This window comes from Streptopelia decaocto (genome assembly GCF_964273445.1).
Source record: "Streptopelia decaocto genome assembly, chromosome: 16".
NCBI lineage: Eukaryota > Metazoa > Chordata > Aves > Columbiformes > Columbidae > Streptopelia > Streptopelia decaocto.
Genome location: NC_138671.1, coordinates 850,451 through 867,967, shown reverse-complemented (window position 1 = coordinate 867,967; position 17,517 = coordinate 850,451). Strand labels below are relative to the sequence as shown.

The window sequence follows — 17,517 nt, the reverse complement described above, 5'->3', positions numbered from 1 at the left end:
GTGAAGTGACACTAAAGCAGGTAAGGAAGCATCCAAAAGAGAACTGCATGCGGAACAGCAGGAAAGCTGCTGTGTGACAAGTGTCCCCACATCACCGCACCGTCCTCGTGACTGGGGCTGCTGCGGGTGCAGACTTTCTCAAAGGCCAAAATTGGCTTTCGAGGCACCCTTCCCAAAGGCTTTTGAAGAGTTTGTACAACCTCATCTTACAGATTCCCCCAGCCCTTGCCCTGGCTGGGATTTTCATCCCCCTCCATAGTTCTCCTTCACTCAGTTTAAAGAAAGAAACTGGACAAAGGCCACAACTAACAAAAAAATAGAAAAAAAAAATCTATCATCTCATGCAAATTTAATAAGTATATTTCATACCAGATCCTGAATTATGTAAACTGTACATCACTCAACCTACAGTTCTGCCTTGGGCTACACAGCCCCGTTCTCAAAGACACGTATGAGGAATGGAAACGACATTGGCCAGGGAGGGTAAAGGCAAGAATGGAATGTCCATTGCGGGCAAGGGAGACGGGAGGAAGAAAACGCCTGGGACCTTCCAGGAACGACACCAGCAACCCAGCGCAGCTCCTCAGGCTCTGCACTGCACAGGGGCCGTGCACATGGGGTCACTGGGGCTTTTCAGCACTGCACCCAGCAGCGGGCAGTGTGTGCCACTGCCAGCACTGCACCCAGCAGCGGGCAGTGTGTACTGCAGCACTGCACCCAGCAGCGGGCAGTGTGTGCTGTCAGCGCTGCACCCAGCAGCGGGGCAGTGTGTACTGCAGCACTGCACCCAGCAGCGGGCAGTGTGTGCTGTCAGCGCTGCACCCAGCAGCGGGCAGTGTATGCTGCCAGCACTGCACCCAGCAGCGGGCAGTGTGTGCCACTGCCAGCACTGCACCCAGCAGCGGGCAGTGTGTACTGCAGCACTGCACCCAGCAGCGGGCAGTGTGTGCTGTCAGCGCTGCACCCAGCAGCGGGCAGTGTGTGCCACTGCCAGCACTGCACCCAGCAGCGGGGCAGTGTATGCTGCCAGCACTGCACCCAGGCCAGGCTTTGGCTTTTCCCCCTACATAGGCCAGGCTTTGGCTTTCCCCCCCTACACAGGCCAGGCTTTGGCTTTTCCCCTCTACAAAGGCCAGGCTTTGGCTTTTCCACCCTACATAGGCCAGGCTTTACAGGTCCTGTGCTGGAACTCTCACTACCTTTCCCTCCTTTCATTCTCAGCTGCTTAACCGGCCCCTTTTATCCCTGTCACTGAGCCTGCTTTCCAGATTACCCTCAGCTTTAACCCCTTCCACACCCACTGAAACTCAAACCCCATGGTCCTCGGTAACCTCAGAGAAGAGCTGTCTGCTTTTTTCTTTCCACCTTTTCACGAGCACCTACATCATCTGTGCCCCAAACCGCAAGAACTCGCACTTGTTCAAAGTTCCTTCCAAAGACAGATAAACCTACAGCTTTGTCATCCCTGCCCTCTCCCCCAGTACAATTTTCATTTGAGAATTGCAATGAAATGACTGGATATTGTTTAACTGCAGTATTGTGCAGATGAAACAGCGGCTGAGGTGGTTTTTACTCCCGCAGCACACAAATTTATGTAGCTACACAACAATAAAGCAAAGTCTTAAATTTAATCTGAACAAATACTTCGAGCAATGGCAAGCTGATAAATTATTTAGAAAAGGACTCAATAAGAGCTGCAAGGAAATATTCATCAGCTGTGCAGCCTGGGAGCTGCCAAAACAAAGAATTTCTATGCTTCCCGCTTTCAAGGCTTTCGCACCCGAACGGGCAGGTGTCGGAGCGCTGTCCCGCAGCTCCCAGCACCGAGGGCTGCATTGGAGCTGCTGTCACGGGCGGCTCCCAGCGGCTCCCACTGCCGGGATCCAGCCCCAGCACCGCCCGGGCATCCTCACGGCGCCACGGCCCCAATATCGGCTGTTTCAGGACATTCTAATGATTTGGTCTCTTTTTCAGACTGCCTTGTTTTGCCAAATCGTCCCCCATCAATTCTTCAACTATTCCAAAACACTGAGAAACGGACAAAACTCGATGTATTAGTATTTATATGAAAGGGCTGGGAAATTCAATAATGTTCCTATTGTTTTATTGCAGATGGCACATCAACTTCTCTTTATTACTGCAGAAAACTCAGGAGCCCTGTGGAGTGCAATAAACCGGTACGTGCTCAGCTTCGCAATGTTTGCAAGGGCCGTGATTTACCGGGAGGAACGCGGCACCTCGCACGCAAACCGCTGAGCGGGTGACGGCCCGAGCGCGGGGCGCCCGCCGCTCCCCTGGCTCCGTGCTCACACACCTGCTGCTGGAGACGGACTCAAGGGTCCTTTCCACCCCTGCACCACCAGGGTTTATTCTCCTCTTTGATTTCAGACACTATTTGAATTTTCTGCCAAATTCTTGGGCTGCTAGAGAGAGATTAAAAAACCTGTCAACGTACCAAGAAGAAAAACGCAAAAGTAAATTCTCTTGTGTTAAATGTATACTATATATACACTTTGAGAGAAGTCCTTCCTATATAAATATACTTAGAAAACACTTCAGAAAAAAACATACCCACAGGTTTGCTACTGTAAACTTTTCACCACTAAAAGCAGAGAGTTTCCTTCAGGTAAGACATTCAGCTTTTACTGAACAATAACCTGAATTCTAGTCAATCAACCCTGAAGAAGGGGGCAGGGAAGGACCCCCGGCTCCCTGCAGAACAGGGCGTCCGGAGACCCCAACAAACCCTCGGCAGCAGCAACCTACCTTTATTGGTTTATAACCCACAAAGAAACAAGGAAACTAATGTAACCCACCGCAGCTTGAATAGAAGGACTGGTTAAAAACGCCTAAGGGCGCTGCTAACACAAAAACCTCCTCAAGCAGTCACCCTATCCAGAGGACAGGAAAACACCGGTAACCTCCCATCACAGACCATACTCTCAGGCTATACAGCAACTGACATCACAGAGACACCTGCTAAGTTTAGACTTTAAATAAGATAGAGAGCAATGTCAGAAATAGGACATATAGTCCTGATGCTGACAAAAATGCACATCAGTATTATTATTACTGAAGACAATCTAAAAGGAAGAGGAGACAACAGCTCCTTAAAAATCTGAAGACAGGTTAGTACGCACACCACATCAAAAAGAAAAAAACATAAAGCAAATCTCTGGGTAGATTCATTGAGGGAAGTTCCCATTTCTGTTTGGGTTACACACTACATGCCTATAATGATAAATTTATGATTTAGTAGTCAATAGTGCAGGTACTTTGAAGAGGAGTGTCTGACCCAAGCTGCTCGAGCACACAGATAAGGACACGAACGCACGGGGAACATCTCCAGCAAAGAGGATTCTCCAGTCTGGTCTCTGCATCGGTCTGAAAACACCGCAGACTCCAGACTTCACTGCTTAGGTCTTTCTGTAGTTTATTTCCTGAGACACATGGAACTATGGACACTGAAATTCACAAAACACCTCGCAGTGTGAATGAGATGATACAAACCAGGAACTAAATGGTAACTTGGGTGTTTGTTTGTTTCAGGCTTTGTCACTACTGCTCCAAACACATTTCAAAACACACACACACACACACACACACACACACACACACACTACACTTCAGCTAGAATGGCAGTTACCAAAGCTCTGAAATGATGTTTTACAACAAAACCAAAAGCCTTCCTCAGCTACTAACTGCACAACATGCCTTTGTTCCAAAGGATAAACCCGCACTGGTGAGCGCCGGGACACGCGGCTGGAACCAGCTGAGCCCAACCACATTGGTACAGCAGAAGAAACTATAAACTCAGCGTGAAAAGCTTCAGAACATCTCAAAAATACAGTAATGTCGGAGGAATGTAAATTAAAAAAAGAAACCCAGTAGGACTTATGCCTTGAAGCAACCAGCCGAGCCCACAGCGCGCGCTGCCAAGGGGACGCCGGCTGGGACGCCGCCCAGTCTGACCAGTGCAGGGGCTGGGTGGCGCTGGTGGGGGGAGGGAGCGAGCACGGCCGAGCCACAGCACGTCCAGGGGCCGGAGCGGCCGCGGGGGACGCGCAACACCTACCCGCGGCTGCCAGTTCTCGTACTGCTTCTGCAGGTTGGCACCGATGGTCTCCAGAGCTTTCTGAGGGCCCATGGACAGCGGATCTAGGAAACACAACACAGATGAGGAGTCTGGAACACAATTGAACAACGTGCATTTCAGCCTCGAGCTCCTCCACGTCCCGTGCCTGTGACATCCAGATGAACAAGCTGGGAGACCCAGCTCTGCCCCACGGCAGGACCCACGGCAGGACCCACGGCAGGACCCACGGCAGGACCCACGGCTCTGCCCCACGGCAGGACCCACGGCTCTGCCCCACGGCTCTGCCCCACGGCTCTGCCCCATGGCTCTGCAGAAGAAAACACCCAAAGGCTCCAGACGTGCCCCTGCAGAGCCTGCTGGCACCAGAGATCCTTTACTGGGGGTTCAGTGCAGGTTCCTTCCATGCATTCCATTTCAAATTCACAGACATCACATTCTTCATGGAACTTACTTGGCTGCAATAGCCCCAAATTATACCCAAATTCTTCTTCAGGTAGAAATTAAAATACCATAAAGACAGTCAAATTGGGAAGATTTATCTCACTAGGGTAATAAATAAGATTTTGTTTTTAAAGACAGGAGAAGCATAACATTTTTTTCTTTTAATATTGAAAAAAGGTTTCTATAGTAAATAATGAAAATTTAAATGAGTTAAATATTTGATGATAAACATTTTTCTTTATGAATTCAAAATCCTGCTTCATTTGCTTCCAACGCTTACTGCTGCAGAGACCATACACCATTTGTAATTGGTAAGAAGTTAATTTTATCACCAGATAATTACCACCATCCATACATACCAATACACACTGCCTCACAACATCTTCTGCCACTCGATATGCCATTGCCTACTGCTCCAATTGAAGAGCGGACACAAAAAAATAGCATAACCACACCAGGTTTGTTTTTTGAGTCCTTCAAAAGGACCAAACTGAACTTCAGAAAGAGGAATTAAAAACACTTCCTGTGCACTTTGACGCAGAGGAACGCAGTTTGTGGCCTCCGGAGTGCCTTCAGAGTAATTAGCGTTATTAACAATACGCTTTAGACAATAATAAAGCACACGGGTGCCATTCCAAGAGCCAAACATCGGAAACGAGTTATTTCCCGAGCACAGGTCCCGGCAGGTGCTGTGTGACCTGTGCCGGGTCTGGGCAGCGGGGTCCCCGCGGGGCGGCAGCGGGTCCCCGCGGGGAGGCAGCGGGGTCCCCGTGGGGCGGCAGCGGGTCCCCGCGGGGCGGCAGCGGGGTCCCCGCGGGGCGGCAGCGGGGTCCCTGTGGGGTGGCAGCGGGTCCCCGCGGGGCGGCAGCGGGGTCCCCGCGGGGAGGCAGCGGGGTCCCCGTGGGGCGGCAGCGGGGTCCCCGCGGGGCGGCAGCGATGCCCTGCAGTGCCCGCATTGCTCCCGCGCAGCTGCGCGCGCCCCGAGTGCCGCAGGACACCCCCGACCTGCTCCTGAGACTGTTGGGGGGAAGAATTAGAAACAGGGGGTATTTTTGCAATTACCTTTTACAGAAATTCCAAGTTGGCTAGAAATGGAAATGAGTACTTGGGTGTATATACGCACTAAAAATTTAATTAAAAAACTGCATTCAGAATTCTCTTTGTTGATGATAATCACTAATAACTTTATTTTAATGACTCTGCAATGCTCCTCATTCTCTTTGCTCTCCACTCGTGTAGCCATGAGAAATGAGAGCTGTTCTCTCCACTGAATACATGTATTCGTTAGCGCTTGCTCATGGCTTTTTAACTGCTTTAAAGTCATCAGCATTTTTACATTAAAAAATGCGATGCTATGATTCATAAAGCAGGTAAGGTAAGGATAGAAATGAGACGTTCTGAAGGTTTTCAGATAAATTCCGTGTGTGCGATGATTCACCTGCATCTGCAGCCCCAGTGTAGGATCACGGTGCTCTGCATGTCACTTGCTGAACACTGAACATTTTCAATCTCTAGATAAAACCCAAATCTCTCTTAGAAAACCTTCTTACACACAGAATTTCCTTCTAATATTTCTTCAGATTTGTCTCATCTTGATAATTGGACTTGATCTCCAAAACCAAGGGAACTTCTAATTCCTTAACAAAAAACTAGGCATTGAGGCCAACCCTGCACCGAAGCAGCAAGTTCACATGCTGGAATTATTTCCAAGACATCCTTGGGCATAACTCCAGCTCTTCTGAACTGGTGATCCAACTAGAACAGCCACAGAGCTGTGAAGTCCATGCACTTTACAGACGTCCTGCTCCACGGCACATTAAACCTCTGCAGATCACAGCACTCTAATATGTTACTCCTTGGAGATTTCCTTAGATATTTATAAACCTACAACAATTAAAAGCAAGCTAAAGAGCTGATTAACAGCTTGTTTTTCTGCATGTCACCTCATTTTAGAACAAAGCAGGAGCCGAGCTACGGCAGCAGTTACTGCGGACGCTGCGGGGGCTCACACGCCAGGGAGATCGACGCCCGTCTCCTTCGGCTCTGGTTTGGGCCCAGGAACACGCAGCCTGGGGCCACCTGAACAACACAGCAGCTGAGACCCAGCCCGGGCAGGTCAGCACTCACCGATCCAGCACTCCAGCCGGGCACAGGGAGTTGTCTTCACCACATCAGGAGGGTCCACGCCGACATTGAGGCACAGAACTAAGGCAACGCTCACAGTCTTCATCTGCAAAGAGGGACAAGAAGATGCCGACTTAGTGCGGAAACAACAGCAATTCTCTCTTGTGCTGGAATTTTAGCACTACTATAACTTTTGAAGCGTTTCAAAGCAGCTCTGCTACCCGCTCTTTACCAGGGACTATTTTAAGCAAGGCATGACTGATTACATTTTTGTCTCTTCTTTTTTTTTTAAATAGAACAGTCCTTAGACTTTAGGTTACTATTTTTATTATTATTTCCAGAGCCCATTCTTCTTTCATAGGGCATGAAAATGGATATCACTGGACTTCTGCTACTCAAATTGGTCACCGTCAAACTGAAATACATTATTAAAACACAAGAATATGATATTCAGGGTCCCTGATCAATATTAGAATATAGTCTGTCCTCTCTAATATTGAAACTAAAAGCATTGCAAGGAAGAAATACCCAAGTGACCAACCCAAGCATTACGAAATGTTGAGTCCATTTTTCCCCTTCGCATGTCAGTTATCTTGGCTGTTCTTATTCAGGACAAACATTAGGCCAGATTTCCAGACTGAGAAATGCTCGTACCCATCTCTCTTGGGACTCTTCATTGGCCAGCAAGCTCAGTTCCGCCCGCTTGTTCAGTAAATGCCTTCCCTTCCTACGACCTTTTTTTGGACATTTTTCTCCATATACACGTACAGAGATTTAGTAAAAGCCTCTCAGCCAAAAGCCCCAACCAGCTTGGAGTCCCACAGACACCTCCAACCCAGGGTTTGGAGCCGTTCCATTGAACATCACACAGTTCCCCAAACCCTGAGCAGTAACAGCAGCATTTAGCAACAGGAAACATTGTTCTCCCTTTGGAGTTTCAGTTGCAGATCATTCTGCAACACCCCGAAAATCAGGTTTTCTCTTCCCCAAGCCCCGTGGGAGGTTCACACGCCGCCCCACGGCCCCTCACGCGGGCACCTCCCAGCAAGCCAGTCCTGGGGTGACGCGAGGAGATGGGAACAAACCCCAGCTCCCTGGGACCTCCCGCCTCAGGCTCCCAGCTGAGAGGTGACAAGTGGCGATGTGGCCGGGAGCTCTAGCAGCACGGGCACCATTCCCACAACGCTGAGGAACACCAGCTTGCAAATCCGCTGCTGAAAACATCAAACAGGCAGACAAACCCCGACCTTCCTGATCCACCACATCGCACAGCGGCGCACAAAACAGGAAAGGTTTCTGCAGGGAGCGACCCAGCACACATCACACACGTACACGACCCGTCTGTAGCCGCTGAGCAGGAACGCAGGCCCTGCTGCACACGTGGGGTCTGACGCGCTGCCCCTTGAGCCGTCACCTCCACCACCGAGCTCGAAGTTGGTACCGTTCTACACTCACTCTGCACCACACTGAGTGAGATGGATGAGAATCAGGTGCTGCTCTGCTTTTTAATCTATCTTTCCTTTAGTGGGTCAAATACCTGAAGAAGAGCGATGTGCCAGTCCTCTCCAGTTCACCTGGAACATCTGCAAGCTAAAACATCTCAAAATGAAGAGCTTTCAGTTCCAAGGAAGATTTTTTATAGGAAGTTTAAGACAAATAAATTGTTATGAAAAAAATAATCTCAGTGTGCTTCTCCACAGCGATAAAAATAGTAGAATGCAAAGAAATGCTTCAAGTTACCATGAATAATTCAAGGTCTCTGCAGGCAGCCTTCAGCCATCTGCAGCCCCACAGGTCGGGCCCTGCTGGGCCGCTGTGGCAGCACACACTCCACTCCCCATCGACTCCTCCTCCGTGTCTGTTTGCTTTTTCTGACCCCTGTGTTCCCCACTAATACTATGGATTTTCTTCGGAGGTTTCTGATGTCCAACATGTTCGTTTAGGCGGTGAATGCAGGTCCTACACAAAGCCCAAGAGCAGCCAGTAACACGAAACAGCTCCTGTAACACAGGCTTTACCTGTCGGCTCCAGTACGTCCTGTCTCAGCCCTGCTTGTGCCCGTGGAGCCATCGCTGCTGTCACTCGGTATCCAACATACACAGACACGTTTCTGTGCACGTGTCCTCGGGCTGAGCGACACCAGAACTGACGGGAGCCACCGGGAGTGCCCAGAACCCCCTCCAGACACAAACCACTCAGCCCAGGAGGCCGATTCACTCTGTCATGGCAAAGCATCAAAACCTTGCTTTTAAACCTCTGCTTAGATGCATACAACCAAAATGGTCTTTTCTTGTCCCTGCCACTCATTTCTTAAAAATAATGAAAAACAATAGAAAGCGAGTATTTTACTTGCATGGTCTTTGCTTTCGTTATACAACATGCAAAAGGAATCAACAAGGGACATTTTCTAGCTGTCATTCCTCGCCTGCTCCGTGACGGCGGGTTTCCTCGCCCTCAGCACAGCTCTGCGTCTGCTTTGCATTCTGTGCAGGCTCCTTCCACCGCTCCAGCACGTTCCACTCCTGTCTGGCACCGTCTTTAACAAGGTGCTCATCTTCGCACGCACTGACTTACCGCAGCTTCAGATCTTCCTTACAAACTATTATTTCAAATCACTCCTAGACGACACTTTTAGATCTTTAACAAGTCAATGATATACGCTACACAATGTATATTTGATCAGGAATCACACTGTCCCATTTAAGCGGAATCCCTGAGCCACAGCCAACTGCAGTAAATTAAAATAACTTCTTAAAATAGGAAGTTTCCTGAGCTTACGGGAACAAGTAGGAGGTAACGATAAGGACAAGATCAAGTCTGTAATCTCAACTGAAGTACCAGGAACACAAAAATGAAGATGTTTGGCTGTGTTTGAGAGCCATATGGTACAGAACACCGTCCCCCTGCGTAGATCACCCTGTCACAACACAGCAAGAAAAGCAAATAAATAGAAACACAGAAGTAAGGCTCCTGCTGAGGGTGTCACTGGTAGCACCGCTGGGACAAAGAGATGAAAAAGAACTCTTGAGGCCCTGAGCCCATCTGCCCCCCACTGCATGCCACATCACAGCTCTGTACTAAAGGATGCGCTAACACACATATGGATTTGTTGAGTGTTTCATCAGCTAATTTACTGAGAGAGGCATCTGCAGTACATTCTTCATAGAAGAACAGAAGAGCAGGACACACACCCTGGGTTTATCAAATGGACTTGGAAATGCAGTTAAAGCTCAGTCACCAGCCTCCCTGTGCTCCCCAGGCCGTGCCAGCAGAACAGTCACCGTTAGACATGACCGGGTGGATCGAGAACAGTCACCGCTGGACACGGCCGGGTGGATCGAGAACAGTCACCGCTGGACACGGCCGGGTGGATCGAGAACAGTCACCGCTGGGGGGGCCGGAGGGTAATTAGCTACCACAACATATATGTTGATTTTAAGTAGCAATAATTGCCTGACTCCTCTCCAAATACCATATGCTGGGTAGTGCAGCTACACCAGTCTCCAAGACACAAAACTGAAGCACGTTACGTATAAACAAGTATTCTCTCATTGCATTTTTCTGAATGGAGAAGCGCAGATACAGTCTCTTCTGTCATTCCAATTGCTGATGGTGAAGTCTCTCCCCACTCTAAAATTATCTTTGCACGTGACAAAGTTGTCAGCTCCTTTCCCACACATTACACTGCATTTCTAGCACTTATTACTCATATTGCAAATGTAATTACAATGAAGCACTCTCAGGAAGTTATTTAAAGGAATTAGACTCCCGGACATTTCTGGATATTAAGCTATTAAAATTTTAGATTTACGAAAACAATTTTCTTTCCCACCTAACTGGCAGAAGTAGAAATTCACAAATCCACAAACATACAGTTGTGCATTTACTCCCTATGTTCAATCACCACAAAATAATTACTTATTATCTTGCAAAAGGTCCTCACGACAATATTACAAAAACTCAGATCCTGATACGCTCAGTCTAAGACATTACTAAACTAAAGGAGTTATCCTAACGCTGCACCTAGGCTAACTAAGCATACAAGAAAAAGCCTGATGCCCTCGAGAGCACAACACTCCCTGCCCACAGGACTGTGCTGCCACCGGCCTGGTCTGATCAGCGCCAACACAACCGCCGTGTTCGAGACACACGGACTGCACCACCAGGAACCACCGAGCAACAGCCACGTGACAGCTGCAAGTGAGAACATCGATAGGATGAGAGCCTGACCACACTGAAGATTTCAGTGTTTCCTACGGGTAGGTAAAGCTGAGACATTTTCTCTGAAAATCCGTGACTAGTTGTACTCTTCAGAGCTGTCAGAGTCTCCTCTGCTTAGACCCACAACCTGTGTCAACAGCGGTGGATACAGCACAAGTTCCCAACTCTACACAGTCAACACACAACCATTTTATCCAAAGGGATCTTTGTTCTGGGCATGAGCAGATCCAAATCTCTACCATGGATGACAGTGCTCATCGCTCCCAGCAGGGTGCGGGCGGGAGAAGCTGGGTTTGGTTTGTTCCGGTGTTCACGAAGCAGCAGGCAGCCCATGGCAGACCTGCCTGGGCAGACTCCGCCATCCCAGCCGCCCTGGAGCTCACCTGGATTTCAGGGAGACATTGACATCACTACCAGTTCTCGGGGCTGCAGCATCGCAGCGAAGAGCTGCTCTTCCCACGAGTCCATCCCCACACAAACCAGCTGAGAGCCCAGACTGCTTCCTGGCTTGGGAGGGTCCCAAGACAAGCAGAGCTGACAGTCCAGGATGAAACAGAAACCAACCGTTTAAGATGGAGCAGAAACCTTCCTCGTTCTGACACAGCCAGTGCCAAGGGCACGATGGGCACGCACGGGCACCACTGCCCTGCACTCGGCCCTGTGCCACGCAGGGAAACTCTGCCTGAACGACGCGCATCTGTGTGCGGCCCTGCTTTAATCTGCATTTCCATAGAAACCTAATCGTGTATTCCTCGTCTCATAAAAACAGGATTTAATTCTCACTCAGCAAGTTAGGAGGCAGCAGGAAAAAATGCTAAGCCGTTACAACCAGCTTTGTTGCTCTCTGCTTATTTTAGAAATCAATATAAATACAGCACATCTTAATTTAAATATTCTGAATTTAGTAGCAACTTGTCAGTAAAACCTGGTGTATTTGAAATCATTTCATTTAAATCAAGTTTCATGATTTGATTGCTACTAAGGCTGTGAGATTTAATTCAATACAAAAAGCATAATTCCAGCCCTCCTGTGTTAAAAATATTCTTTAAATAAATAATAGATCAAAGCAGTGTCACTTTGATGGCATCTGTAGTCCACGGCAGCGGGAGAAGGAGGATTAAATGTTTTCAGAGCAGCCCTTCTGGATGAAAGGGGAGGCGGGGGCAAGGGAACGCTCAGTTATTTTCTCTAGATTTACCACTCATTACTTTTCTTATTTGATTCTTCCCTTTTATTAGAGTTCTGCCTTCTAAAGAACCTTCAAGCTCATATAAACTCTGGGCTTTTTAAAGCAACGAAACAAGGTGGAAAAAGGAGTCAGTCCATTCCCAAGCCTTTAGTGCATCATTTCCCACAGCCATAGTAAAGCTCGGATCACTCCCTGGGACTGCTCAAGATGATGAACAAGGGCAAAATCTGCCACTGCCTTTGCCTTTTCATGATTCACGGGGGAAAAATGTCACAGGACCAAACAGAAACTGTTAGATTTGCTCTTATTTTCTCTGTGTACAAAATAAGACTCACTATGTTGGAGAAGGGCTCGGGGCCCGGTTTCGCTGAGCTCACGCACGGCCAGTCCCACCCTGTTCCCCGCAGCACAGGGGACGCTGAGGAGCAGAAACTGCAGCTCCACGGGGGTGAGGCTGTCAGAACCCCATCACCACCGCTCTCTTCTTCACCAAGATCGTGTTCTTTGGCTGTAACACGTGTGTGAAACATTTCACACCAAATACAACGACAGCGATCACTGCCACTTCACTCGTGCTTATGCTGCACAACCTATTGATTATCTTGATCAACTCAATGTCATACCCAATTTAGAAAAAGCCAACTTTGCAGATCAGGAACTAAGGGAACAGGAAGGCAGCGGGATCACTAAAATAGACAAGCAAGCTCATCACACCTCCACAGTCTACTAGAGAAAAATCCTTCTTTGCCAAAACCCTTTAAAGACAACAAGACACACCACAAAACTTTGTGTTCTGGGGCTCACATAAATTACATCAAAAAAGCTCAATTCAATCCATTAACGATCTGCCGAGTCTAATTCTCAGTACATGATTCTGCTCAGTCACATGATTAGGGGACTGGACTAGATGATTTTTTGAGGTCCCTTCCATTCCCTAACATTCTGTGATTGCAGCCTTCCCCAGAACTTCTGAGAACTAGAACCATTTAGGTGCACACCCCCTCGGAACATTTAGCCACAGGTACAGCATCCTCCTGCCTGCCCATAACACCTCTGGAAAGAAATTACAGGATGGAGTTTCAACAACAGTTCCCAACTTATTCCATAGCATTGCAAGAACATAACAGAAATTTGGTCCCAAAATCACCCTCAGACATACTCATAAACACAAAGTTACAGGCAAAACAACTTGGAGATGTAAGGACTCCCTGGAACCCAAAGCAGATGTCAAGAACAGAATGAGCGGAGCTGGCGATCCATGGCATTTCTTAGGTGATTTGTTTGTTTGCTTATAAATATTTAAGTTGGGACATAGACACAACACAGGATTCAGGATCCTCTAGCAGAGATCTTCCTTTGACACACTGGCTTTGTTTAACACACAACATATGTTCAAACACAACAGAAGTGCCTTGATTTAATACAATAAGTACTTCATGTACTATTTTCTGCCTCAAAAAAATCACATAATCTCAGTTTTGCCACACTCAAAGAACGCCTTAATTTTATATGCCACATAACAGGCTGGTGGCAAGCTTCAAAACCACAAAGCTTCCGTCCTGCTCCACCACCAGATAACTGTAATGACTACGTACACTGTCCTTTGTGCTTGCATCACTAACCTATGATCCAGAGAGCTCTTGAACACTTCATTATTTGCACTGTCTATCCTGAAAGGCACCAAGCACTCAAATTTCACTTAAAGATCCCAAATTAGGGAGCTACTCATGAGCCTGGAATTAGTACTTTTGACCCATTTGCATGTTTGCTTTCCCTAGTACCATAAAACAGATACACAAACTAAAGGCAAGTTAGACCATGGGATCAAATACCCAGCGCTTCATCTGAGCCTGCCTGAAGCGCAGCAGTCCCCCGAGCACTTCTGCCTGTTCACCGCCTGTGCCCATCCTGCTTACCCGGTCCTTCATCCTCCAGCTCTGAGCCAAAGACTTGGAGCCCTCGATCTTCTCGCAGTGCCTCTTCTTCATGAAGGCCAGAGGCAGGTTCCAGTCCATCAGGTCGGACTCATCCTCCTCCCCAAGCCCCAGAAGAGGCGACTGCAGCATCTCAGACTCCATCGGAGGGGCAGTGCGAGGCAACAAGTGAGCAGCGATTTCCACCCCGCAGGCAGCGGGGGCCGAGGGTCCCTCCGGGCGGCTGGGGGAGGACGGGAGGACGGGGCAAGGGCAGCGGCGGCTCCGCTCCCAGGGCGCGGGTCAAGACGAGCCCGGGGCGGGCAGCCCCTTCCAGCTGGCGCCTCTCCTCCGCCGCCGCCGCAGGCAGCAGCCCCGGCCGGGCTGCGAGGAAGGCGGCGCCTCCCGGCCCCGCCGCGGGCCGAGCTGCCGCCGGGCCCGGGCCCCGGGCCTCACTCGCGCCTCAGCCCCGCGGGCCCTGCACTCGCTGCGGCGGGAGCCGCGCCCGGCCCATGGCGGCTCCCAGCTCCCTCGCACACGGGCGGGCCGAGGGCGGCTCGGCGAGCTGCGGAGCGGGCGGCAGGCGGGAGGAGAACGGGCGACTCGTCCCGCAGCGCCGGAGAGCCCGAGTCCCCTCACCACCACAGCACGGAGGCGGCCATCTTCCCCGGCCCACAATGCACCGCGCTACGGGCCGCCGCGTGGGACAAGCCGGGCCGCCGCGGGCCAGCCGCGGTTGCCATGGTTACCGCGCGGCCTGTCCCGGGCCTGGACCCCGGGAGCCTCCCCGGAGCGCCCCGGGAGCCGCGGGTTTAAAACGCGGGCAGCAGCGGGGTGAAGGTTCCCCGCTTGCCTGGCCCTTCCCCTGCCGTGTGCGGCCCCAAGATGTCGGCAGCGGCAGCCCCGCCAGCGTGTCCCCATGGGCCGCTCCACCGGGGCCTCGTTTCCCCCAGGAATTTTCCCTCCTGCAGCGGTGAAGGGACGAGTTCATTGATTATCTCCAGGGTGCGGAAAAATGAATACACAAAATCACCCTGACTTGTGTTTCCATCACGTAGAGCAGCACAAGGCTGGCGGCACATCCCGCGCCTTCCAGCCCTACAGGCGTGTGACCGTCTGTACCGGGGGAAAAGCGCAGGGAAGTGGTGAAACCGGACAACGGACACCAGCAAAATTATGTCCGATTCACGTTCGCTCCGTGTATAAGGAAATGCAGAAGTAGTATTTCAAGAATATATCTTCTTTGCTATGAAATAAACTGATAGGTTAATTAATATCAAATATTGCTCCTAATGAAGTTCCTCAGAGTGTTTGCTCGTAGCAGTAATGAAGTCCAACTGCATTCGTGTTTGTATTTCAAGGCAGAAATCAAAGAATACATGTATAATTTGCTTTATAGAACCATATTCATTTTCATTAATATCTTCAGTGTGTTTGCATTTGTGGAATATTTTAAATGCAAAGACCTTTCTCTACAATAAATTGGAAAATAATGTTTCTTGGAGGCTCTGGGGTGGCCAACGTTTGCTTTTGCTGCTTTGATTTACTGACTGCAATGATTCATTGCTTCACGGGTGCTTTATGCTGATGGCTGATCATAACTACATGATTGTTATTGAAATGAATTGCCGCGGCATAGAAAGCACTTACGGCTGTGTTTCTGCTAACCTTTAATGAATTCCTCGTACCAACGGCAGCTCCGCAAAATGGGAGCAACGATCCCAGCGCACCTGGAGGAATTACACGGGAGCACCTGGGGCGGCTAATCCAGCGTGGCGGGCGCACAGATGGGCCAGGCTCTGGGCAGCGCCGGGCGCTAATCCCGGCTCCCCCGGCTTTAGGGAGCGTGTGCCGGAGCCGGCGGCTGCCCCGCCGGAACGTGCTGCCCCGCGGCCCGGCCGCCCGCGAAAATACCACTGAAGGACACAGCTGGCGGAGGGCACGGCCGCCCAGCAGCTGTCTGCTAAATACATGTTATATTTTAATGCATGATGAAAAGGGCGTAACATTTAGTTTTAGCAAATCCGTGACTGGGAGTTTGTGAACTGACCAGAGCCAGTAAATACCAAATGAAAAAAAAAAATTATCTGCATTTTATCAGGTCTGTGAATAAGCCTCGCAAACAGCCTTTTCTAAAGGACACGCACTGCAGGTCAGCGGGGATCAGCCTCCATTTGAATTCCTAATATTGCAAGTTTTGATGGAAAGCAAAATGAATTGATTTGTTCAAAAATAGCATTGCCAAGCACTTGGCCCTGATGGCATCTGCTCTCTGACAATGAACATCTTCAGGCTGGTGGTCGTGGACTCTCTGATCACTTGCAGCTATATGGTTTAACCAGAACAACGCGCCTTATTTCCGTCTCCATAGGAAAAGAACCAAAGGGAAACATAAATAATGTTCCATTTATATCTCCATAAAAATTAGTTGATAGAAGCGATGCCATTACCTGAGCTTCTTTCATTTCACTCCGTAGTTCTGTGTCAGGTCCTGGTGTCTCTCATGGCAGAGGAAATATCCTGCAGCTTTTACTCCGAGTATCTCTCAATGTCACTAGGCCAGGACAAGCCCCCGCCACCCGAGCACAGAACGTGGGCTGCGCCTGTGCTGCTCCTGCGGGCTTGTGGGGGCTTTCGTAATGTCCTCATTGATTGATTTATTATGTTTAGTTCGTGTTTCTACAGGCTCTTAAGACCTCCAGTGATGGAGACTACGTAAGTTGAGCCCAGTTTGTCAAATGTATTCTCGATTAAAGTGACATTGGAAACCGCTTGTTCCTAGGGACTCTGGGCAGTGGATACACCAGGTCACGTAAGGCGCATTGAATTATGTCCTAAAACACCAAATCACAGCATCCCAGGCTGGTTGGGGTCGCAGGGACCTCTGCAGATCCCCAGCCCCACCTGCTCACGCAGGGTCACAGAGCAGAGCACACAGGTCGGTCCAGGCGGGTTTGAATGTCTCAGAGGAGACTCCACATGCGCTCTGGGCAGCCTGGGCCAGGCTCCGGCACCTCCCTGCAAAGGTAAATCCTCAAATGCCGAGGATTATCTTCCAGAAACACACTTGGACACATTTTTCCACCTGTCACTCTGTTTAATGAAAAATTCTCCTATCTCATTCTCTCTCAGTGTCCTTTGTTTTGCCTTATTCAGCCAGCTAATTCTAATTCCACTCTTGGGCAGGAAGAAAGGAAGGTATGGGAAGAAGTATGTTATTCATAAATATCAAGAGAGATTTTATCTTTAATTTTCATTGGTGAAATTCGCAGGTCACCGAGCGGGTCGCGGTCAGATGCAGAGGTCAGTGCCCTTTCCAAGCTCTGCGCTCACGCGTGGAACACGGACCTGCCCCGCGCAGCCTCTCTGCCAAGCGCTATTGTCTGGCCATGGCCAGAGTTTTAAGCATTTAGGGGCAAACAACAAGGTTTGTTTTAACACTTCACCCACAGGGGCTTTATATCCTAAAGATAGTAGGTAAAATATTTATTAGGAAGAATATCTATTTTTAACTAAGTATGATTTCAGTTCTA

At 49.4% G+C, this 17,517-nt stretch overlaps 1 protein-coding gene across 2 annotated transcripts in view; it reads right to left on the bottom strand.

Annotated features, from left to right (window-relative positions):
- The window catches only part of RPTOR (regulatory associated protein of MTOR complex 1), a 91,806-nt gene extending 77,152 nt beyond the window's left edge, over positions 1 to 14,654 (bottom strand). For both annotated transcript variants that reach the window (XM_082066828.1, XM_082066829.1), the window contains exons 1-3: positions 13,988 to 14,654; positions 6,665 to 6,767; positions 4,076 to 4,158 (exon numbers count right to left, since the gene is read on the bottom strand). In XM_082066828.1, coding sequence (XP_081922954.1) covers positions 4,076 to 4,158; positions 6,665 to 6,767; positions 13,988 to 14,149 — 348 coding nt within the window. In that variant the 5' untranslated portion in view covers positions 14,150 to 14,654. The remainder of the gene's footprint in view (positions 1 to 4,075; positions 4,159 to 6,664; positions 6,768 to 13,987) is intronic.
- Positions 14,655 to 17,517: the final 2,863 nt, after the last annotated feature.